This window comes from Pinus tabuliformis, chromosome 8 (assembly GCF_031772625.1).
Source record: "Pinus tabuliformis cultivar Carrire ecotype Pingquan chromosome 8, CPIR1, whole genome shotgun sequence".
NCBI classification, from domain to species: Eukaryota; Viridiplantae; Streptophyta; class Pinopsida; order Pinales; family Pinaceae; genus Pinus; species Pinus tabuliformis.
Genome location: NC_142294.1, coordinates 1206764059 through 1206790472, shown reverse-complemented (window position 1 = coordinate 1206790472; position 26414 = coordinate 1206764059). Strand labels below are relative to the sequence as shown.

General features: G+C 36.2%; 1 protein-coding gene across 1 annotated transcript; it reads left to right on the top strand.

Moving 5' to 3' along the window:
- The first annotated feature begins 23747 nt into the window (after positions 1 to 23747).
- LOC149239698 (zeatin O-xylosyltransferase-like) lies at positions 23748 to 25348 on the top strand. The gene has a single exon (XM_089373492.1). The coding sequence runs from the start codon at positions 23753 to 23755 to the stop codon at positions 25193 to 25195; it is 1443 nt and encodes a 480-aa protein (XP_089229618.1). The 5' UTR covers positions 23748 to 23752; the 3' UTR covers positions 25196 to 25348.
- Positions 25349 to 26414: the final 1066 nt, after the last annotated feature.

The following is a 26414-nucleotide window of genomic DNA, read 5'->3' as shown; positions in this document are numbered from 1 at the left end:
AATGCCACAAAGGGGAGACTGTCAAAGCACCAGGCACATTACAACCATTGCCTATCCCGACAGCAATATGGACGGAGGTTTCTATGGATTTCATTACAGGTCTTCCAAAGTCAGGAAACAAGTCAGTCATCATGGTGGTTGTGGATATACTTTCGAAGTATGCTCATTTCTGTGCCCTACCCCACCCGTTTACACCGACTTTGGTCGCTCAATATTTCATGGATCAGATCTTCAAATTGCATGGCATGCCCACTTCTATTGTGTCCGATCGCGACCCGATCTTCACCAGTAATTTTTGGCAGGAACTCTTCAGGCTACAAGGCACCCAACTAAAACTCAGTACTTCTTATCATCCACAAACAGATGGTCAAACTGAAGCCGTCAACAAATGTCTGGAAACCTACCTTATGTGTTTCACTTTAGAAAAGCAACATCTTTGGGTACAGTGGTTACCTCTGGCTGAATGGTGGTATAACACCAACTATCATGCCACCACCAAAATGACTCCCTATGAAGCAGTATATGGTCAACTCCCTCCTTCTCCTACTTCTTATATCAAGGGGTGCTCAAAGGTACAAGCAGTGGATCAACTCCTACAAAACTGCGCAACCATGCTCGCCCATCTTAGAGAGAATCTTCATCAAGCTCAAAACCGCATGAAGCAACAGGTAGACCAGCATCGCTCAGAGCGCCAATTTCAAGAAGGGGATCAGGTCTTTTTGAGGCTGCAACCATATAAGCAAACATCACTCAAAGACAAGGGTTGTCAGAAACTATCTCCAAAATTCTACGGACCATATCAAGTACTTCAGCGCATTGGAGAAGTAGCCTACAAGCTGGCTTTTCCGCCTACTGCAAAAATACATCCAGTTTTCCATGTCTCATGCCTCAAGAAAGTGATTGGGAACAATTGCAGAATTCAAACCTGTCTACCTGAATTAGACGAGGAAGGGTCAATCTGGCTCCAACCTGAACAAGTCCTAGACACACGAGAAAGGCACCTGCGTGTCCGCATGATTAGGGAAGTTCTCATCAAGTGGAAAGACACCTCTCCGGAAGATGCAACTTGGGAACTAGCCACTATTCTTCAGCAGTTTCCGCAGCTTCAGCCTTGAGGACAAGGCTATTCTTAAGGGGGAGGGCATGTTAGGGTCCCACCCTAACCCCCTTATTTATGTAGTGGGATCGAGTCATAGTAAAGAGTCAATAAAGCCCATATTAATAAGTGTAAGTGGTTATCCCGCAAGTAATGACGAGACCACAGTTAGTTGAAAATGGGCCATGGTATTAGATAGATGGTATTAATAAAACCCATGGTATTGCATGTATGAGTCATATATAAAGGATAGAGACTCCCTGCGAGGAGCATCGTGTCTTATTTTTGTATCGAGCTCTGCTCTATTGGAGGTTGCCCCCTCGAAGAGGCCAGTGAACATTGCTTTCTAAATAATAAAATATTTGTTGTTTTCTCTCACTATTCTATGTTTTGGGTATCTTTCTTCACATATTCTGTATTTGGGTATCTTTTTGCAGGTTAAGATCATAAAAAGTGGTATCAGAGCACTTTCTAGGGCCGGTGGGATCTCCATTTCTTAGCAATTTCATTTTTTTGGCTAGAGACGTGTTCTGGCGTCTTTAAACCACAGGATCTGTGGTTGAGCGCATAAACCTGCGGATTTTGGGAGGCATGCATGCAGGAAATACTAGAGGTGGTCACGCTTGTTGGACTCCCTTGTAACCCCTGTGGGTACCCCTTCGAGTAGTAGTGCATTAGACATAACCGCGTACAGACTGTCTTCCAAGTACCTTCTGGGTATATCGGAAGCCCCTTAGCTCCTCTGCAACCTCGCCATAGATAAACCGTCGGCCGTCTTGCTGCTACAATACACCGAGAACAGCACTCGGAGAGATTACTCGCTCGTACGATAGGGTAGTCGGGTTGTACGGCTAAGGGTACGGTTGATCCTCCTTAGTTAGAGTCCTGAAACATTGGGCCAAGTACTACAGTCTGACCCTTATATATATTGCGATCTGTAGCACCTAACACTCCTCGAGACCATAGTTCCCTTTTCTATCTTGGGATCACGCATCATCTCTGCCAGATCCGCTCGCGCAAAGGGGTGTAGCAACAACAGACATCAGTCCCGCAGTTCCGACCAGCCATTCCAATCTATTAGATCCATTAAATCTGCAGCAGCAATCTGTTCCGCCGCTTAGAGCTATCCGATCCGCCATTCAGATCTCTCAGATCCACCGAATCTGAGTAGTTGTGTGGGGTTCCTATACCGAGGCATGATTTTCGCAGGACTTTTGGCAGCATTGACATAAAAAAAAAGGAAAAGTCTGAGAACTTCCAGGGCGCTTATTAGTGATCTAGCCTATCAGAATCAGGACGACGAGCTTTTTTTTGGGCAGTCCCAAATTTCAAGAACATCAGGTCGGTGCGTGGTAGAAACTAGAGCTCAAGCTATGGGCAATGAGAGGATAGACAAACCAGAACAAACCTTGCAATCCCTCCAACTTCAGCTTGACAGACTAACTAGCATAATCCCAAAGGGCAAGGAGGAAGCCCACGAGGAGGCATATATTGGCAATGGACACAGTGAGGGTGAGTCTAGCCACTCTCTTCACCTCTGGGGCCCCCACCAACAATCCCGTCCGCGACCTCCCAAGTTGGATATGCATAAATTTGATGGTTCTCACTTGGCAGCATGGATAGCACAAATGGAGCAGTATTTCAATCTGAATAACATCTTAGATAATGAGACTCAGCTTATGGTGGGGAGCATGTACTTGGACACTGAAAGGTGGCAATGGTGGGAATGGCATCAACGTTGCAATGGACCTTTTGTGACTTGGACCACCTTCAAAAAAGCTCTTATAGACCGCTTTGACCAAGAATCTTCTTTTCTGGGTCGTCTTACTAAGCTCTGACATACTGGCATAGTGGATGAATATGTTACAGCCTTTGAAGCCTTAGCCTTCCGCACTAGGGGTCTCTCAGATGTGTTCTACACGGAATGTTTTATCAGTAGTCTTAAAGAAGCCATAAAAGCCCACGTCCTACTGCACCACCCTCCCACATGGACGGAGGCTTGCAAGGTAGCTCGTAACGTGGAACGTGCGTTAGAAGCCCAGTACAGTCACCCAAATTTCATAGCTAAGGGTCGCCCTCCACAGGCTCACAGCACGACTCAAACACTTAAGGTTCAAAAGGTGTCACCTGCAGAAATGGCCGAAAGAAGAAAGCAAGGATTATGTTACTATTGTGATGAAAAATACTCCCCAGGTCATAAATGCAAGGAGCCCAAATTTTTTCAAATTGATGCCACTGATTACAGCTCATCGGAGGAAGATCCACCACTGGAGGAACATGAGGTGGTAGAAGAGGACAACCAAAAGGACAATGTCCCTGATGAACCCGTTATTTCGTTGCATGCTTTGGCCGGGATTTCTTCACCTCAAACTCTCAAAATCAGAGGTTTTATTAAACATCGCCCAGTAGTAGTCTTGATGGATAGTGGAAGTACACATAATTTCATCCATCAAAAAGTCGCGGAAGCAATGCATTGTTTTGTACAAGCAGTTTCTAACTTCCAAGTCCAAATTGCGGATGGGGGCATAATGAAATGTGAAGGCCGCTGTGAAAATGACAAACTTCAAATGGGGGATTATCAGTTGAAGACCCACATGTTTGCCATACACATGGGAGGGTGCGACATTGTCCTCGGTGCTGAATGGCTTCGCACCCTTGGCCCAATCACAATGGATTTCCAGGAGTTATATATGAGTTTTAAGCAGAACAACTCCACACATACCCTCCGTGGACTCCAGGTGGGAGCTCCCTCTATCATCAGCTCGCATAGGATGGAAAAATTGCTAAAAAAGGGCCATCATGGAGTTATAGCTCAATTTAATGCCACCCAGGTAGTCGAAACCAAGTCTCTGCCGATTCATCCTAAGATGCAACAGATTTTAAATAACCATCTGCCGGTATTTGACAAGCCTCATGAGCTTCCACCCTCGAGAGGGGAACATGATCATAGCATCACCTTGGTTCCAGGGGCCCAACCCCCAAATGTGCACCCATACAGATATCCGTTCACCCAAAAGAATGAAATAGAAAAAATAATCAAGGAACTTTTGGAAGCAGGTGTCATTCGTCCCAACATTAGTCCTTATTCATCACCGGTGGTCATGGTGCTCAAGATATATTGGGAGTGGCGGATGTGTCCAGACTTCAGGGCCCTCAATAAGTTGACAGTCAAAAATAAATTTCCCATCCTGGTGGTTGATGATTTGCTGGATGAACTCAATGGGGCTCAATTCTTCACTAAGCTGGATCTGCGCTCAGGCTACCACCAAATTCGTATGAAGGAAGTTGACATTCCAAAGACTACTTTCCGAACTCATGAAGGCCATTATGAGTTCCTGGTCATGCCATTCAGTCTTTGTAATGCCCCATCTACCTTTCAGAGCCTTATGAACCACCTTCTCAAACCATATCTCAGGAAATTTGTCCTTGTCTTCTTCGATGACATCCTCATCTATAGTTGCACTTGGGCCACACATCTTCAGCATGTAGATCTCCTCTTGCAACTGCTTCGCAAGCATAAATTATTTGTTAAGATGTCCAAGTGTTCGTTTGGCATGGAAGAAGTTGAGTATTTGGGCCACATTGTGGGGCGTGAAGGTGTCAAGGTGGACCCCAAAAAGATCCAGGCAATGCAGGATTGGCCTCAACCTAAGACCTTGAAGAGCCTGAGAGGATTTTTGGGTCTCACAGGCTATTATCGCAAATTTGTCTGCAATTATGGTCGCATAGCGAAGCCCCTCACTCAACTCCTGAAGAAAAATTCATTCTTCTGGAATGAGGACGCACAACAGGCATTTACAGCTCTAAAAAATGCCATGTGTTCCACTCCAGTCTTAGCACTCCCTGACTTCACCAAATCTTTTGTCATTGAATGTGATGCTTCGGGTACGGGTATTGGGGCGGTCTTAATGCAGGAAGGGCGACCTTTGGCCTTCACAAGCCAACAACTAAGTGGGAAGAATCTGGGCCAATCTACCTATGAGAAGGAAATGATGGCCATTTTACATGCAGTAGAGACCTGGCGACCTTACTTATTGGGGTGACGTTTCCAAATCCGCATAGGCCATCACAGTCTTAAATACTTTTTGGAGCAACGCCTATCCTCCCCACAACAAAATAAATGGCTCGCCAAAATGCTGGGATATGATTATGAGATCATTTACAAGAAAGGACAAGAAAATAGTGTAGCAGATGCATTATCTCGCCAATTTGAGGAGGGAAGTACCCTGTTAGCAATTTCCCTTCCCATTCCAGAATGGATTGAAGAGGCTCGCAGGGAATGGCTTTCACATCCCAGGCTCTCCCAACTCATTTCTTAATTGCAGGCGGATCCAAATTCCACCAAGGGCTACTCGTGGCAGGATGAGATTCTTCGCTACAGGGACAGAGTCATAATATCACCAACATCCACCCTCAAAAGTCGTATTTTGGCAGAATTACACTTATCCCCCATTGCAGGACATTCAGGCTTTTAGAAGACGTATGCTCGCACCAGAAGATCATTTTTTTGGATAGGCATGAAAAAGGAAATCCTTACTTTTGTAGCAGAATGCGATGTCTGTCAACGGCACAAAGGGGAGACCATCAAAGCACCACGCACATTACAACCGTTGCCTATCCCGGCATTAATATGGACGAAGGTTTCTATGGATTTCATTATAGGTCTTCCAAAGTCAGGAAACAAGTCAGTCATCATGGTGGTTGTGGAAAAACTTTCGAAGTATGCTCATTTTTGTGCCCTACCCCACCCGTTTACATCGACTTTGGTCGCTCAATATTTCATGGATCAGATCTTCAAATTGCATGGCATGCCCACTTCTATTGTGTCCGATCGCGACCCGATCTTCACCAGTAATTTTTGGCAGGAACTCTTCAGGCTACAAGGCACCCAACTAAAACTCAGTACTTCTTATCATCCACAAACAGATGGTCAAACTGAAGCCGTCAACAAATGTCTGGAAACCTACCTTAGGTGTTTCACTTCAGAAAAGCAACATCTTTGGGTACAATGGTTACCTCTGGCTGAATGGTGGTATAACACCAACTATCATGCCACCACCAAAATGACTCCCTATGAAGCAGTATATGGTCAACTCCCTCCTTCTCCTACTTCTTATATCAAGGGGTGCTCAAAGGTACAAGCAGTGGATCAACTCCTACAAAATCGCGCAACCATGCTCGCCCATCTTAGAGAGAACCTTCATCAAGCTCAAAACCGCATGAAGCAACAGGTAGACCAGCATCGCTCAGAGCGCCAATTTCAAGAAGGGGATCATGTCTTTTTGAGGCTGCAACCATATAAGCAAACATCACTCAAAGACAAGGGTTGTCAGAAACTATCTCCAAAATTCTACGGACCATATCAAGTACTTCAGCGCATTGGAGAAGTAGCCTACAAGCTGGCTTTGCCGCTTACTGCAAAAATGCATCCAGTTTTCCATGTCTCATGCCTCAAGAAAGTGATTGGGAACAATTTCAGAATTCAAACTAGTCTACCTGAATTAGACGAGGAAGGGTCAATCTGGCTCCAACCTGAACAGGTCCTAGACACACGAGAAAGGCACCTACGTGGCCGCATGATTAGGGAAGTTCTCGTCAAGTGGAAAGACACCTATCCGGAAGATGCAACTTGGGAACCAACCACTATTCTTCAGCAGTTTCCGCAGCTTCAGCCTTGAGGACAAGGCTATTCTTAAGGGGGAGGGCATGTTAGGGTCCCACCCTAACCGCCTTATTTATGTAGTGGGATCGAGTCATAGTAAAGAGTCAATAAAGCCCATATTAATAATTGTAAGTGGTTAACCCGCAATTAATGATGGGACCACAGTTAGTTGCAAATGGGCCATGGTATTAGATAGATGGTATTAATAAAATCCATGGTATTGCATGTATGAGTCATATATAAAGGATAGAGACTCCCTGCGAGGAGCATCGTGTCTTATTTTTGTGTCGAGCTCTGCTCTATTGGAGGTTGCCCCCTTGAAGAGGCCAGTGAACATTGCTTTCTGAATAATAAAACATTTGCTGTTGTCTCTCAGTATTCTATGTTCTGGGTATCTTTTTTCGTATATTCTGTATTTGGGTATCTTTTTGCAGGTTAAGAGCATAACATGAATTGCACAAGGAAATATGGGCTTGTTAGGTAGCAGAATTGGCTAAGTGTTGGCTATATCGACCTTTTGAGGCAGAGAGTTGATCATACTTGTGCAAGAATTGTTCTTGTGAGAACAAGCTTTGTATTATCACTCAGATTTATGATTAATGCAATAGATAGTTGGGGTTTTGAGCATTGACTTTTGCTAGAGAAAAATTGTGTTATGTGTCTTTGCTTATCTTCCTCTTGTCGATTATTGTTTTCATCGATCTATTGGTTTCCATTGTTTAAAGAGTAGAGTAGATTCTTGTCTTTTGTTTTAGTACATTACATGAGCTGTGAATCTACAAGAAAATCTACATGAAAGCCTATCTTCTTATGTATCATTAGCGGATCATTAAAAGTGAATGGTTTTCTTTGAATAATGGTTTGTGGATAGAAACTAGTGATGTTATCCCCACTGATGGTTTGACAAATGAATTATGATGGTTCATTGGGGATAGGAAGCAATGATCACTGATGGTTTCACAATTGAGTTATAATGGGCTTTCCCACTGTGTTAAAATAAATAAATAAAAAATATAGTAACAAAAAATTTATAATATAATATAATAATTATAAAATGAATCAAAATATTATATATATAATATTAATAACTTAAAGTAATTTTGTAGAGCATTCTCATCCAATTCTGATCTTCACTGCAATAGTTTGTAAATATTGAAATTTGATTTTTGATACTATATACAATCACTCATGTTTTTAAGGTTCATGTCTGTGATGTTGTATATGGATGGCCGAGAGACTTTCATTATATTGTTGAGGTAAAACATCATCTTTGATTTTGCTAGGCATTTTAATTGGTTCATGTTTGTGATGTTGTACATGGATGGCCGAGAGACTTTCATTGTATTGTTGAGGTAAAACATCATCTTTGATTTTGCCAGGCATTTTAATTGGTCTGTGATTGACATGAGGTTAAATTTCATACACTGCTTTCTCTCGTTGGTTCTGATTTAGTTCAGATATCGGTTCAGTACTTTTAGCTAATCGACAAAAATAGTCTGATTTCCTCCGCTATAGCTTAGAGATTGATAACTGATATCTCATTATGTCAACTTTTTTTAAACTAATCAAACAAGTCTGATTGTTGATGAAAGCTAACCTTATTGTTTTATCTAATTAATCAAAATACCCTAATTTTCATAATCAGTAATATATATATATATATATATATATATATATATATATATATATTCCTTCCTGTTATTTGAATTTGTTTTCTTTGTTTTGTTTTTTTTTAAATGTTTTACATGGCTATTTGTTGTGGCCCTTTTGTTTACATTAAATTAATATTTTCCTCTTACTTATATATTCAATTTGAATTAATATTAATTAATATATAAATAATTAAATTTCATCCACCAAAACATCTATATTGTTAACATTTTAAATAATTTATTTGAATTATTTATATATTATTAAAATTTAAAATTAATAATATTTTTTTTTAAATATAAATAACAATAATATAAACTATATAAATTGGTATACATTTTTCATAATTGAAAATTTATTAAATTAATTTTAAACTATTAACTAATAATTATTACAATTAAAAAATAACAATAACAATAAAAAATCTCATAAATTCATTAATAAAACAATAATATAAAATATTTTTTTGGAAAAACATATTCAAAAATCAGAAGTAATGACATTGCTATATCAAAAGAGTTGTAGTTGTTACCTTAAAACGTAAAAACAATGTTATTTCAAAAGAGTTTTAAGTTGAATCCATATGACAAGACAAATCTGGTATATATTTAACATTCATGTTCCCCTAAAAATAAACCCTTAAAGTTATAATAACATCCCCAAACAAAATTAACCCTTAATCATACACCAAGATATCCAAAAACATTAAAAGGACTTGTTTAAGTAGGCCATAATTTTGAGGATGGTTGATTTTCTCTAGGAATTTAGTGTTTTTTTTTTTTAAATATATGGTAACTGGAGTGTTTAATCCTTATTTTAATGGTGAAAATGGATTCACTACCCTACAAAAAGAGTCTTAAATTGAATCCATATGACAAGACAAATCTGGTATATATTTAACATTCATGTTCCCCTAAAAATTAACCCTTAAAGTTATAATAACATCCCCAAACAAAATTAACCCTTAATCATACACTAAGATATCCAAAAACATTAAAAGGACTTGTTTAAGTAGGCCATAATTTTGAGGATGGTTGATTTTCTCTAGGAATTTAGTGTTTTTTTATAAATATATGGTAATTGGAGTGTTTAATCATTATTTTAATGGTGAAAATGGATTCACTACCCTCAAAACCCTAAAGCACCTAAAATTTCGTAATCTAGATTTCAAAAAAATTCCACTAGATTTTATTAAACTCTTGATCGAAAAACTATTCTTTTCCTAGCAAAATATTTAATGCTTAAACGCCATGTCCATTAAGTTACCCTTGATAGTTATAACTCAAAATCAATCTACACTTGACCAGTGGATCAAACACCATGTCCAATAAGTTACCCTTGATAGTTATAAGTTATCCTTGATAGTTATAACTCAAAATCAATCTACATGGATCACTATTGGACGAAATTGAATATCACAACTACAATAACTCACAAATTATCAATATAAATTTATTTTAATTTGCTTATATTGAAAGGTAGATTATAACAACTAAACTATCAACTTCTTGTAAAGTTAAATTAATTTATTACACTTTGTTTTATGTAAGTCACACAACATGTCACATTTTTCTCATCTATGTTATTCTTCCCTATGTTATTGCCTTACGAGGTTTCCTTTGCAACATGTGGTGCAATTGCTAGTTTAATCTAAATATTCAAGATTGACTTATTTGCATATGAGCATGCTTGCCCTATATTTTTCGCCCTCGGTGGTCCACTCCTCATACATGTCTGCAGATGTTTCATATTTTAAAACATAGTCCTTTACGGAAGTGGAGGAATTGCTCGGTGGTGCAGCGAAATTTTATTAATTTAAATCACACTCCAAAACATGAGCATTACAAACAATTACATGGCTATTTATTTAGAGGAGAGAAGTCTCTCGTATCTTTTCTAGAGAAAATTCCTCCTAGATATTTGGAGGAAGTTGAGAGATATCCTCTCAAATTTAGGATTCCATCCTAACATCCCTATCTCCTAATTAATTCTAGAATGACTCACTAATTCTAGAAAATCCTAGATTCTTTAATTAAATAATTACATAAAAATTAAATATGAGATGCTCTTGCATCATACTACTGGGGAAGAAAAATTTCATGGCCTTGTGACCATGAGTCTTGTTGTCGTGTCTTCCTGGATCACATAAATAATTTTGTTCATGTTCTTGTCCTTCTACAACTGCTTCTTGATTTTTTACTGTAACTCCACCCCTTTTTTTCTGGCTACAACACATTTGTCTTCACCATGCTTCTGCTCGCCATTTCAAGAGGAATTTTACTAACCACGAAACCATCAAAAGAAGAATATATGACCATACTAGTATACCTTCACTCTTATTTCATGCTTGTAAACTTGTTTCCTGAACTCTTTGTTCTGCTTGATTGAAATTTGTCTCGATGTTGCCAATGAATTCTTTAATCTTCAGATTTACAACAACGTTGTCCATCGTCACATTCTATCTTTGGTTCATCGTCCATGACGAGCATTCAATTCAAGTATTGTTCTTCGTCTCTGATAAGAACAAAATTTGGATTTTGTTCTCTTTCTTCATCTTTCTCAATCTTCACGATAGTTTTAAAAGATTGTTCATCACCTGTATAAAAACCTTTGTGAGTTGTTTCTTCATAATCAGCTTCTCTGAGTTCTTCCTTCAACTTGTATCTCACCTTCTGTCTCTATTTCTTTAAAGTTTGTATGATGACATAGAATTCTTTATCACAAGAAGAGTATTTTTGCTTGGCTTGATTAAGTTTTTCACTATAGTAGGCAAGTGGTTTTCCTTTTTGACTTAGAACAACTCCTATTGCAGTTTCATTGACATCAGTCTCAACCTCTAAAATGATTTTTGGAGTTGGCCAATTTATTATGGCCTTCACTGTCCCTTGGTCCATCTTTAGTCCTTCCCTTGAAATCACAAAGCCTAAGTACAATAGTTTTGTCTTCATGAAACTACACTTCTTTAGATTGATTAACAATTTCTCCTGTTGTAGCTTCATTAAAACCATCTTAAGATGTCTTAGGCACTCTTCTTTTGATTGAATGTAGATTAAGATATCATCAAGGTAAACTATAACAAATTTTCATACGAATTCTTTTAAAACTTCATTCATTAGCCTCATAAAAGTGTTGGCGTTATTGGTAAGTCCGAAGGGAATTACCGACCATTCATATAAACCATTATTAGTTTTAAATGATGTTTTCCATTCATTAGACTCTGATCTGATGATATCCACTTTTTAAATCTATTTTAGAAAAATATGCAGCACCACTTAGACAATCTATAAGATCATCAATACGGGGTAATGGAAACCTGTACCTGATTGTAATTTTGTTGATTGCTCGAGAATCTGTGCACATTCTCCATCCACCATCCTTCTTTGGAGTTAATATTGTTGGAACAACACACAGACTTAAGCTTTCTTGAATAAGACCTTTATCCAGCAATTCCTGCACTTGATTTTTAATCTCTTCATTCTCTTTTGGAGTCATTCTGTAAGTTGCTTTGTTTGGAAGGCTAGCACCTAGAATGAGGTCAATATGATGGCTAATACTTCTAATGGGAGGCAATTCATCAGGCAAGTCATCCACTACAATATCAATAAATTCATTCAACATGCTTTTAATTTCTTTTGGAAGATCATTCAAATTTGTATTTGTGAGGATTACCTTTGTCTTACCAATCAAGGCAAAATTTATCTCCTCATGCTTGATTTATTGAAGAAATTCTTTCCCACTAAGTAACATTACCTTGGATTGGTCTTCTTTTGGTGCTTTTTCATTCTCCAAAGGCAAAAATACATGTTTTTCACCATCCTTTTCAAAAGTGTAGGTATTGCTCCTTCCATCGTGCATTGCTTTCTTGTAATATTGTCATGGCCTTCCAAGCAAGATAGACATACACCCATAGGCATAACATCACAAAGAAATTTATTCTTATAACTTGCTATTTGAAATTCCACTTTAGTTTGTTCATTAACTAATATCTGATGTCCTTTTTACAACCATGAAACTTTGTAGGGAGTAAGATGTTTAGTTTTCTTTAAATTCAAATTTTCTACCATTTATGTGGATACTAGATTATCAGTGCTCCCACTATCAATAATGACCTTACAACATTTTCCTCATGACTTACAGATAGTTCTTAACAATGTTATTCTTTGTGTAGGTTCTTCTACTTCTTCAACAAATTTTTATAAAGTTCTTTTCATCATCAGGGGTTCACCAGTTTCAGGTGCATTTTCATGTGTAGAGGATTGTACACTTTCTATATCAGTTTGTGTTATATGTGTGCTTCCTTGATTAGATCTAGACATTCCTTAGATTTATGACCAATTTTGTTATAGGTATAACATCTTACCACAAAAGATCGGCCTCTACCTCTTTGATATGGTCTTCGTCCTCTATAATCTTCTCTTGATGATTCTGTCTATTGGGAACTGTTACCTTTTCTTTGAAATCTTCCACTAAAACTTCCTCTACTTGATTGTCCTTGGCTTGATGTTCCTCTTCTGAATTGTCTTCTGTCTCTTACTGTGTTTTTTGATCTTCTTCTGACTCTGCTTCCATGCCAATTTTTCTTCAACCTTAAGAGCTATCTGGTAAGCCTCTTCAACCGTTTTTAGAGACAAAATATTCAATTCATCTTGTATTTCAAATTTCAATCCATTAATGTATCTAGCTAATTTTTCTTCATCGATTTCTAGATGACCAAATCTTATACTCAATCTATAAAACTCCTTTGTATATTCTTTTACAGACATAAATTTCTGCTTAAGATTTTGCATCTGGAAAAAGAGATTTAATTGATAATCTCGAGGAAGAAATTTACCTTTGAGTTTAGCCACCATCCGATTCCAACTATTGATCTTTCCTTTGTTTTGATTTCTCCTTTTAGTTTGCAAGCTATCACACCATAACGCAACATGTCTCTTTAATCTAGTCACTACGAACTTAACCTTCTTCTCATCCGCTACATCTTCATAATCAAAATATTTGTCGATGGCGTTGATCCAATCGATCAATTCTTCAGGATTTAAACTACCTTCATACATAGGCACATCCAATCTTGGCTTGGCACTTATTCCTGCAATCATCTTGACCATCTTCTCTTCTAGAGTTTCTTCTTCAGCTTCTTCTTTTGAGCTTTCTTCTGCTTCACTGATATCACTGATGTCAACATCTCTTTGACGTGCAGTCTCTAATGCGTCCAATCTGGGTCTAGTATGTCTTACTTCATCAAACAAGACTTGATTTATAGCTAGTCTTCCTCGACCAATTCCAATCTTTGACGTGCAGTCTCTAATGCGTCCAATCTGGATCTAGTATGTCTTACTTCATCAAACAAGACTTGATTTATAGCTAGTCTTCCTCGACCAATTCCAACCCCTCTTGCTCCTCTAGCTCTATGTGCCATCTTTTAATAAAAACAATAATTCCTTACAAATTCTTTACTTAAAGCCTTCTTTAATAAATAATTATAACTTTTTAAAATAATAATTAAATATTAAAAGTACTTTATGAAGCATTCAACAATAAGACTTATATAAAGGCAGTTGTCTATAACGCGACTTATTGAAAGCCTTTCCGGCGGGTTTTTCCGGTCGAAATCCGGCAGGAATTTATTGGAATCGCAAGTTTGATAGCTAGTTTCTGCACAATGAAAGCGTCCCAGGGGTTTTCGAGGGTGCTGAATCCAAATATGCAGTTAAAAAACCATTTTAACTGCAACAAATCAAGATTTAACCTCAATTTCTTCCACCGGATTCCATCACTGGAATCACCAAAAAATCACATTATAGACAACTCCAAATAAAGTCACCTTATGTAATCTCCACTTTATATAAAAACTTTTTCCATTTTTTTAAAACCATCCACCTTTGAAAAAGAAATAATAAAAAAATTGTTCTTTTTCACAAAATCCACGTGATCTTTGTTAAACCTTTATAACATCATCATTCCTCATTAAAATAAAAACTTCACAACACACGAGCCATCAAGACCGAATATTACCCAACTCTTTAAATGTTTCTCACCGCTGATCTTTTATTTTTCAGCAAGGCCAAACTCTTCAGCAACGAACTATGCAGTCATTCAATGCTCAACATTGGTCATCCCACTCTGCTACACAAATATATCCCACACAACAGTGTTCCTGCAGAGACTACAGGCTCCTTCAATGCAGTTTAAACTCGGACTTCAATACAAATTTCCAACGTAAACTGGTCAAACTTCAAAGCATATTTCTAATGTAGATTGCATTCAATTCTGCAATCTTCGCTTGTACCAGACAGAAAAATACACTTCTCCACGCTACACAGGGCACACAACAAATTTCCACTTACGGTTTCCTCACGACACACTCAATGTCTCGTCATCATTCCTATGCTTTATGCATAGCTCTATGCGTCCATGCAACTTCAACATTAATAACAACGTCCTATAACCGCTCACTCAATGGTGCAGCGATCATAACAAAACAATATAAATTTCATTAATTTAAATCACACTCCAAAACATGAACATTATAAATAATTACATGGTTATTTATTTAGAGGATGGTTATTTATTTAGAGGAGAGAAGTCTTTCTATAGAAATTTCTGTTTAGATATTTAGAGGAAGTCGAGAACTATCCTCTCAATTTTAGGATTCTATCCTAATTTATCTATCTCCTAGTTAATTTTAGAATGACTCACTCATTCTAGAAAATCCTAGATTCTTTAATTAAATAATTACATAAAAATTAAATATGAGATGCTCATGCATTACTAGATGGCTAAAAGTGACTAGAATCTAGGCAAACAAATTTCAAAAAATCTTGTAGAAACAATGTTTGAATCATGTTTTTGATGGTGGAAATGAATTTAGCACCATTAAAAACATATGAGGCACCTAAAATTATGAAATTTGATAGTTTTTACTTGGATCTACAAAAATCTCTCCCAGAGTTTTTCAAAATATGGCTGGAATTTCCATAACTTAAACAGTCTTAGACTACGGCTTTTAAAACATTGAACACACCTACTTGTTGTGAAAATAATGTAGAAATAGATTTAGTTATGGAGCAGTTGAACAGAATTAGTTATAAGTAGTTGAACAGAGTTAGTTATGAGTGGTTAGGAATTCCTATATAAGCATGATGTAATTGAGTAAAGATATTAATGAAATTTGTGAGGTTTTCTGTTTTTAATAAAGAACTATTGTAAAAGTTTTGTGTTGGTGTGCTGTCACCATAGAACCGGCCCGTTGCAGCCATCAAGAAGCTGTTGCTGCGTGGACTGAAGAACCGTCCGTCTGCTGTTGTGCGTTGGAGTTTTGAGTGAGGCCTGAAGCAAGGGTCTGAGTTGAAGGTTGTCAAAAACCTGTTTGCTGAGAGTTTTATGTCACCAGTAGGAAACTGTGTACCGCGTCGTTGTCCAAGTGTGAGAATAATGCTAATGCAGAAATGGTTAGTTATGAAGCAGTTGAAATAGAAGTAGTTATGAGCAGTTGAACATGAATCGGTTGTGAGTAGTTAGGAATTAGTTAGGTGTTATTCCTATATAAGCATGATGTAATTGAGTAAAGATATGAATGAAATTGTGTCAGTTTTATTTTTAATTGAGCGTGTTGCTGTGTTTGTGGTGCAGCGTGAGAGCCGTGAGACGGAGACTCCCTGCGTGTGTTTCTTTGATTTTCTTGAAACCTTGCTGCCAGAACTTTGCTGGTGCCAAAACCGTCGTTTTGGAGTAATTCTTTGCAGAAACCGTTGAGCGTGCAGAAATTGTTGTGTCGTTGTGCGTGGAAGTCTGGAGGTAATCTCAGAAACTGAAACTGTTGTGCCGTGGTCATATTCTTTTTCAGTCGGCCCGATTTTCTTTGTTTTGTTGCAAAAATCGTGTAAGGTCTGATTGGAGGAGCCCGGAGGGCCAAGGAGAGCAGAGAGAGGCCGTAGAAACGACGTTTTGTTTGAAGTGTGATAAAGCTAACTGATATGTCTATTCTTTTAGACTTTTTTGACAATGATCTTTTTAATGATCATTTTCTCATGAACCCGTTTGGGATTAGCAGTGTTTTTGAGTCCATTGACAAAGAGTTTCATGTTGTTGAAGATCGTGTTTTTGAGTCCATTGACAAAGAGTTTCATGTTGTTGAAGATCATGTCCCTGAAGAAATCACTCATGTTGTTGAGGATCACGCTGGTGAAGAAATCACTGAGATTAAAACTTGCTCGATTGTTAGAAGTTTTATTGGATCTACTTTGGAGGATACTACCATGGATGTTCTTCGAAGGCCGCTCATGTTCAAAGATGAATGCATTTTGGTGACTCCTTCGCTGGTTCCTTATGGAAAGTGGGGAGAACATGAATTAAATTACCTCGTTCGAGATCTTGCATTGCCTCTCAATCCAAAAGAGGTTGTTGACGTTAAGTATGTACGCAAGGAGCAAAGGAATTTCATAAGGAAACCCAAAAAGGTGAAGATGAAACTGCACCAGCAATGGAAAAGGAACAAGCATGGACCTTTTAATAAGAAGACAAAAATGAAATGTTTTGTTGTAAGCCTAGCTGAGACTTAGACCAGCAGGCAAGTTAAAGTTTAAGTCGTCATCATTAAGAATATATAGTTTGTTATATAGTTGGAATTAAGGGGGAGTGGTAGAAAAATATTAATCCCAACTACCCTCTGTTAATGCAGTAGTTAGAGCAATCTAGAGAATACAGCAGATGTTCAAAGTACAGGTTCTAGAAGTCAGTTAGGTATGGTAGAAAATCCATTTCTCCATTAAGGGAGGATGTGAAAATAATGTAGAAATAGATTTAGTTATGGAGCAGTTGAACAGAATTAGTTATAAGTAGTTGAACAGAGTTAGTTATGAGTGGTTAGGAATTCCTATATAAGCATGATGTAATTGAGTAAAGATATTAATGAAATTTGTGAGGTTTTCTGTTTTTAATTCTTGTATCCTTCGAGGTTGCAGGTTTTGTGTGCGATTTCAGTTAGGCAATAAATATGACCTCGAAAATACAACACTTACAAGTAAATTCATTCAATCAACAAGTTACATAGTAGCAGTACCTACGACCTAGTTTAAATATAGCTAAAGTAAAGTTAAAAATTATGAATATTTGGCATAATGGAAGCATATATAAGATATAGCTAAAGTAAAGTTAAAAATTATGAATATTTGGCATAATGGAAGCATATATAAGTGTATGCAGAAACTAGAAACTAAAACTAAGAGAAAAATATGTAAAATTGAAAAACAAAAGATTAGAAAAAAAATGGGGCTTATTATACAGAATCAAAATCTACAATGATGTTCTATATTTTTTTAAGATTAGAAATAAATATCTAAGAATATTATTTTATAACTTTAAAAAGCACCCTTCATAAGTCATGGTCAATAAAAAAATGTTTCATTTGATGACCAAAATAAACCATGAATGCCAATTTCACTATCAAATTCCACTTTTCATGGGGATAATAATTCGATTTATGAAAGGTATAATATATATCCACCACATAGAGCTTTTATTCATAAAGTTAAAGAATTTTACATTCAACTTGAACTCTTTTTTAATGAATGGTTCTAGAACAAGTTATGCAATTTGTAAATTTTAAAGATTTTGATAACAAATTGTTAATTATTTTCCCTTTATAAATATACCCCATTTTATGAATTTTCTTTTAAATACAAATTTTGGTTTTTTCATAAAATTTAAATTATCTAACACAAATAAAGTTTGTCCAAAGTTGGACTACACTAATGTGCTTTGTTTATTATTATCTTAAGGCTTTGTATTGCTTTGGTCCCACATAGATGAAGTATTTCACATAGATGAAGTAGTTCATGAATGGATTTTAATGTTAATTCTCATTTCTATGGATTACACTTATGTGCTTAGTTTATTATTCTCTTAAACTTTTATATTACTATGGTCCCACAATTTTAATGTTATTTTCCATTTCTATCTATGTTATGGTTTACACATGGTTTACTTGTTCTTTCTAATTTTAAGATTGTGATTATTTTCCAACATAATCATTATTTTCCCCATATCTATATATATATATATATATATATATATATATATATATATATATATATATTTTTAATAAGTTGATGAATTGAAAAGTTTAATATATTAATAAAAAAATAAAATTTATTTTATAATTCTTCATTTGCCCATGACTTTTATCTTGACTCACAAACTTTTAATGGACTAATGGTCCACTTTGGCCCATGACTGCCTCAATTCTCTATTCACATGCACACATTATTAATGTTTAATTATTGCTTAGAGAATATTTTTGTACTTAAGCTCAGAACAAATTTGTGAGCACTTTATTGTCGTGACATTATAAAAGTGTATAATAAAATACGCACAACACAACAAATTACAATTTAATAAATTTTTATTAGAGAATCAGAATCATGAAATTACTAGGTACATAATGCCCGGAAAGTTATGTAAATCTCGGTCATATTTAGAGAAAATCCAGCATGTTTTTGATGTTACTGAATCCATTTCTACCATCAAAAACACGATTCAAACGACCTCTACAAGATTTTTTGAATTTTTTTTGCCAAGATTCGGACCACTTTTGTCTATTCGGGCAATTCCTCCACCTCGTTAGATAACTCCATATGTAGGTGGTCGACACTTGAAATACTAAAATAGTTGTGAACCGTCAAAATGAACAACCCTTCATTTTCACATGTCAAAACTAACAACTCTTCGTTTTCACATGTCAAGAGATCCATGACCACCCTCCCATTTCACATTAAATGCTAACTAGTCCATCTTTTTAATAAATAATAAAAATAATGTGGATGGTACAGTAGTAATTAATGATGCAGTACATTGAAGTCATTTCTTGTCATCATTACACAATAAAAGGTGAAACATTTCAACCAATAATATTTGAGATAAATAAATTTAAATTTTATTTAAAAATAATAAATTTCATTTCATAATGTTAAACTTTGGATAAATTTAAATTTTTTAGTTAAAGACAAACTAATAATAGGTCAACAAAAATTGAATATGATTAAATATAATAAAAATCTAAAATAATGTACAACAAAATATATATATATAAAATATTAATAATAAATATAGAAAGTTTTTAATTAAAAAAACCTAAAATATAATCAAAAGAAAAATGTATAATTTATTTAATATTACTAAATATAAATAATATAAAGTTAGTGAAAGACATCGAATAAATAATTAGTAACACAAATACTTATCATTCCAAAGTGGTTTATGTTTAAAATAAACTTTAATGTGATTATAACTATTAATTATATAATTAAATTTTAATTAAAATTATTTGAATAAATATAAATAATTAGTAACACAAATATTTATCATTAGTTTAACAATTATGTTTATTTGTCTTGAAAATTATGGAAATTTTAGTTATATTTTGAAAAAATATGGTAGGATTTTTGTAAATCCAAGTAAAAGCTGTCAAAATTCATAATTTTAGGTGCCTTAAAAGTTTTTGATGGTGCTGAATCTATTTCCACCATCAAAAACATGATTCAAACACCGCCTCTACAAGTTTTTTGAAAAAAAATTTACCTAACAATTCTTAAACCACTCCATTCCAAAGTGTTTTATGTTTAAAATAAACTTTAATGTAATTATCACAAATAATTATATAATTAAATTTCAATTTCAATTATTTCAATTTATTTATTTATATTTATTAGGTTTAACCACTACCGAATTAAAGGGAATTTGAGGAGCAACTATGGTTGAGTGATATCAAAAATTTCCTCCGAAGCAGAGCTGGTTGCCCGAAGAACTATGGTTAAGTAAATTTAAACTGGCCCAACCAATAGCGACACATGTATTTGTTTCATGTGACAAACATGGCAACAATAACTACTAATAGTAGTGTAATATGGAAACTGAGAGACTTGGCTATTAAAAAGACATGTGGCAATAATATGGACATAAGTATATCTAGGGATAATTAATGAAGAAGTTCGTTGGATTATGGAGTGCCAGCTAAGGAGATACTTTGTAGGCCGTCTCCGGTTGTGATTCGTGCGAATTTGCCGTTCAATTCCGAGTCTGTCGACATCCTCAGCAGCATGGGGCGCTTTCACATTAGACAATTTTTTATCTCCAAAAAGTTCACCGTCTCCGGTTGTGATTCGTGCGAATTTGCCGTTCAATTCCGAGTCTGTCGACATCCTCAGCAGCATGGGGCGCTTTCACATTAGACAATTTTTTATCTCCAAAAAGTTCATGACCGTCCTATTTCGTAGACTATAGAAAAATAAATGTTGGTTGATCAGGCATTTACTTTCGGAGTTGTCTATAATGCGACTTTTTGAGATTCCGGTGACGGAATCCGGCGGAAGAAATTGAGATGAAATCATGATTTGTTGCAGTTAAAATGGTTTTTTAACTGCATATTCGGATTCAGCACCCTGAAAAACCCCTGGGACGGCTTCATTGTGCAGAAATTAGCTATCAAACTTGGATTCCAATAAATCACTGCCGGATTTTCACCGGAAAAAATCGCCGGAAAGGCTTTCAAAAAGTCGCGTTAAAGGCTACGTCTTTACTTTCGTCTTTTTTCTTCAGGCTGCTATCTCAATTCGCGTGCTGTGAGAGAGGGCGAAAAGTAAATGCTTGGCATGTCAGCCAGCATTTACTTTTCTATAATCTATGAAATAGGAGTTTCCTAAATATAATGATGTGTAACAATTATATAAATATAATGATATATGTGATAAATGCAGTGGTGTGTAATAATTATATAAATGTAATGATAAATGTAGATATAAACAAGTGCAGGTGTTAGTTGTAATTATAATTATATAATTATATTTGTTTGTATGATGCAAATTAATAGAAAATTGAGGTTAGTATAATTTACTGCTACTACGGTGACTTAATAAAAGTTATATCTATATATATATATGTGTGTGTGTGGATGCAAAGCTTTTAATTAGTTTTAAGTAAAGTTGAGATTAATTTTTATAGTGTTTATATATTTAATATTTATTATTGTTTTTTTAAATATTATTTAAAATATTTTTTTATTAGTTAAGAATTTGTATTTTTTTAATTATAAGAATAACTCAACCTCACAAATTTTAAAGATATTTGAAAGTAGATATTTGGAAGTATGAATTTCAACATTCTTATTAACTATTTGCACAAAGAACAACTCTTGAAATAACACTTCATCCATACGATGCTCCTTACAGCTTTTGCTTGTTTTGCATGGAACAATTTAATTTAAATTAAATTACATTTTGTTTTTGTAATTTTTGTTTGTTTGTTGTGTCGAGTGGATTATTTTAGGGTGTATTATGTATGAAATGAAATTATTTTAATGTTTATTGGGTTAAAGATAGTTTATGAGACAAATTGCTTCTTTATCTGGTTCTTGTATTCGACTTTTTTTCGTGAACTCTATCTGATTCTTGTATTCGACCCCCTTTTATGAAGTCTCACAATAAACACTCCCCAGTTTCTCGACAAACTCCTCGCTGAATAGATTATCCCAAGAGCTAGCTGCCAAAGTATTTGCATAACTTTCCTTGCTATCTTTGAAGGCCTCACATTCTAAAATGAAATGCTTTTTTATTTTCACTTTTCTAGAAGATCAAAAAATATGTACTCTTTCCTCCCACACTTCTTTTGGCCTTTTCCAACTTTATGTTTCACAAGGGAGTTGATGAGAATTAGTCCTTAATTGAGCAATAAGAATTTTGCCTTTCCAAGAAATATTAGCCCATTTTCAGGGTCGTGTTTCAAAACTAAGTTATGAGAATTAATCCTTAATTGAGCAATAAGAATTTTGGATCTCCAAAAAATATTAGCCCCTATGTATGCTTTTTGTTGATGATTATGAGTGAGATCTTCTTTCTCCTTAGCTCCTTCTCCCAAGTACATTTGTGGAACTTATTCATAACAATTTTTTTTATCTCTTTACTGTTTGTAGGACACATGCTCAAGCAAATACCCCATTTACTAAACCATTTGTTATGTCTATAAAATATAAAACTATTTCTTGAAAAGACTATAAAAAAAAAAGAAGAAAAAAAACATTTTTTATTTTTTATTTTAATGTACTGTACGTGTTATTATTATTTTTCAAAATGGTTTAGCTAGAAAAATAAAATTCCAATGCATGCTAAAATCACATTTATATATTTATTATGGCAACGATTTTTGCAATAATTCTCTTAGCACCAAGAAGGCGAGGAATCCTAAAAGATTTCAAACCCTCTTGTATTATCAAGTTATAACATTGTTGGCAACTTTCATGGTGTTCCTTCCAAAGACCAGCACTGGCTCATGGCCGAAGCTTAAAGCAAGCTTCCACAATGTCATGGTTCTACTCATTTTTCTTGCCTACTTATTTTTCACTTCATCACATGTGAGTCGCCCTTTGATAAATATTGTGCCTCGACCATATTCATTTCTACTATTTCTTTTCATCGGCCTTTTGCTCTGCCGTGGGTAGTATAGAATAGATTTCCAGGGATTCATTTTATACATCATATTATACATGTGGTATGATTTTAATGGATGATTTTAATGGGCTATTTTGAAGGATTTATGTAATTAGGAAAAGAATAAAAAGGCAAAAACAGGGCTATTTTATAGGGATCAAGTAGTTGGTCACAATGCCTTCCTTATATTCATGAATTTCAGGTTTCACAAGGGTTTTAGTTTTCTTTCAGGTTTCACAAGGGTTTTAGTTTTCTTCGAATTAAAGATCACAATGGAAATTCTGCTATATTTAATATAACATAATTATTTTATTTAAGTTGATTCTTAGTATTTTATTCCAGATATTCCAACTTATAATTGTAATAACAATACATGTACTTATAATTGTAATAACAATACATGTAATGGTAATAGTAATGCTTTTTTTCTTACACTTCTATATAATATTAATTATTAATTATGGAAACCAAACTACATTTTTTTCAATTTAACAATCAGAGCACCTCTCTTTCCACCGCGCATTGCTAGTAATTAATATTTTCACATTTTCACATGAAAGTATATTGGATTAACGAAGAATAGTTTAGATAGAGATGGGACAGTTCATTCTTACAAAAATGTATTGCGATCTGTCATGTCATCATAACAAAATTAATTTCGGCCGAATTCCAGCAATTTTGTGCCCGGCCGAGTATATTCCAATGTTGACCCGCCGTGCTCCTCCTACTCTTCTAAACTGCCCACATGCTTCCTTCTACAGTTGAAGCCCCGCCTACCATTCCATTTCTGCCTAACATTCCTTTACACAACTATTTAATTCGGCTAATCGCACCGTAAATAGAATCATAGATCAGCAGCCCGAGGATCAAATGCCCGCCATGGAAGGAGCAGGTGATAGCAGAAGAAGATTATACGCAGTGATGATGCCGTTTTTGGGGCAAAGTCACTTTAAAGTATACCTACAGCTTTCGAAAATGCTGGCAATGAGAGACGTAGCTGTCATCTACGTGAGCCTCACTTCAAACCTAGAATTCCTCCGACCGCTAGTGCAGGGACAGGGATGGAACGGCCACGATGCCCTGCCCCTCTATTTCCAGGATTTATCGATCCCTGACACTGAAGCTCCTCTGCCGCCGGGCCGTCAGAACACCAACAAAATCTCGCAGGACATGATTCCCAAACTATTCGATCTCGTCGAGAAAATGCGCGACCCTTTTGAGAATCTCATGAGAGAGCTCACCGGCCGCGAATACTATGAGTCCCGGAGCCTGCCACCTCCCGCGCGCCTTGTTCTCGTCTACGACTTCTTCATGGGTTGGTCCGCCGCCGTGGCGGCGGAGTTCGGCGTCCGGTCCTTCACGTTCGACCCCTACAGCGCGCACATATGGCTGGCTAAGGAGGCAGTCTTCTGGAACCGTGAGGATCTGTTGCGGCTGCTGCCGGAGGTCGCATGCGCCGCCGAGACGTTGCCGTCGGTGGGCTTTGGCCCGTCGGTGGTCAGCAAGCACATGGAGTTCACACGCCTCGCCGACGGGGTTCTCCTTAACACGTTCCTGGAGCTGGAGCCCAAATTTGTCCGGCATCTCCAGAGCGGCGGAGGCGGTAAGCGGTTCTGGGCGGTGGGGCCTGTGATTGACCTCTCTCACAGAGACCATAAGTTGCAGAGCCCGCGGGACGGCGAGATTCTGGAATGGTTAGGCCGCCAAACGCCGGGTTCCGTCGTGTACGTTTCTTTTGGAACGGAATCGTGTATTTCTCCGGCGCAGATTAAGGAGCTGGCGATGGGGTTAGAGGCGAGCGGGCAGCCCTTCCTGTGGGTGATCCGCCTGCCCGACACTAGACTCACGGAGGGCTCTTTGTTGACTGAGGATTGGAAAGCAGGGCTGCTGCCCGAGGGCTACGAGCGGCGGCTACAGGGGCGGTGTCTGATCGAGACCGGGTGGGCACCGCAGGGAGCCATTTTGGCACACGAAGCGACGGGCGCGTTTATCAGCCACTGCGGGTGGAATTCGTGTCTGGAGAGTGTGGCGGCGGGGGTTCCGATAATCGCGTTGCCCTTGCAGGTGGACCAGCCGGCTAATGCTCTGCTTTTGGCGAGGGAAGCGAAAGTGGCAGTGGAGATGAAGATTGTGGACGGGATCGCCGGAAGGAATGAGGTGGAGAGGGCGGTTCGGAGTTTAATGAGTGGTGAAAGTGTGGAGGTGAAGCGGAGAGTGGAGGCGGTGAGTAAAGCTGCCATTTCTGCCATTTTCAACGAGGACGGAGACGCTTGGAGAAACTTGGATTCATTCATTCAATACGCAGCAGGGTGAATTTTGATCACTCAACAAACAAATATTTTCTAATTTTGCCGTGGTCTACCTGTTTTACGTTTCGGACCCTTTTTTTTGTGTTTATATTTTTGGCCCAAATCAACTTGTTGTAATAACATATTCATGTCGTGAACTTTGTATTGTAAAATATACATTCAAAAATATATTATAAATCATAAAAAAAAATTACGATGTCATTAAAAATGGTTTTGTTAAATTTTATCTAAAATTTCAAAATATAAAATTGTGTTAGACTATAGTTTTGTTTTGATTTTCTATTTTATTGTGCCTCTCCAATTGGTATTGAAGTCATAAAAAACCTGACATTGAGTTTGTTTTCTGATATTTTTCTTAATATAAATTCCACAAAAAAATAAACTTTAGTTAAGGTGGCAAATTCACACGGATTTATGAGTAGCTTTTTCCCGGAGTAATGTAAGATATTATTTGAAATTTAACTAGGATTGGTTAGAATTACTAAATTTAATCATGAAATTGGTATAATTTGAATGTTTGATTTTTTTAAAATACTAAATTTATTTATATATTCAAAAATATATTTAAAATAATAAAAATTACAATATAATAAAAATATTATTAAATAATTTTATCAAAAACATTAAAATAATTTAAATATATATTTTTAAAATATTTAATTATTTATATATTCAAAAATATATTTTAAATAATAAAAATTTACCATTTAACAAAAAAAAGTTATTGAACTCAAGCCAAAATTTAAAAATACAAAATAGTTAAACAACACTTTTGTTTTGGTTTTCTATTTCATTTTGTCAAGAAGTCATAATAACCCGAACATTGAATTCGAGGAGAATTAAACTTCAATTAATGTGGGGAATTCACATGGATCCAGCACTACATTTGCTGCTTTCTTTTTTTCTTCTTCTTCTTCTTCTTTTTTTTTTTTTTTTTTTTATATATATATAGAAAAAATCATCATAGATTTATATTAAAATAATATAAAGATCTGCATTACATTGTTTCGGGACAGTGAGAGCTGCCCATAACCAACACAATGTATGGAACGGATTTGACCGTTTCAGGGAAACAGAGACAAAAAAGCTACACATATATTCAAAAGTTTAGTTACTACACATTCTGAGAATAGGAATTAAAACACAATAAGTCACAATAAGTCACATTTCTATGGTGCTCAAGATCAATGAACTGGCTTTTTAAGCAATAGAAAGGAGTCGCA

Excerpts from the sequence above, each read along its gene's own strand:
- LOC149239698 (XM_089373492.1), top strand. The coding sequence starts at position 23,753 with ATGCCCGCCATGGAAGGAGCAGGTGATAGCAGAAGAAGATTATACGCA.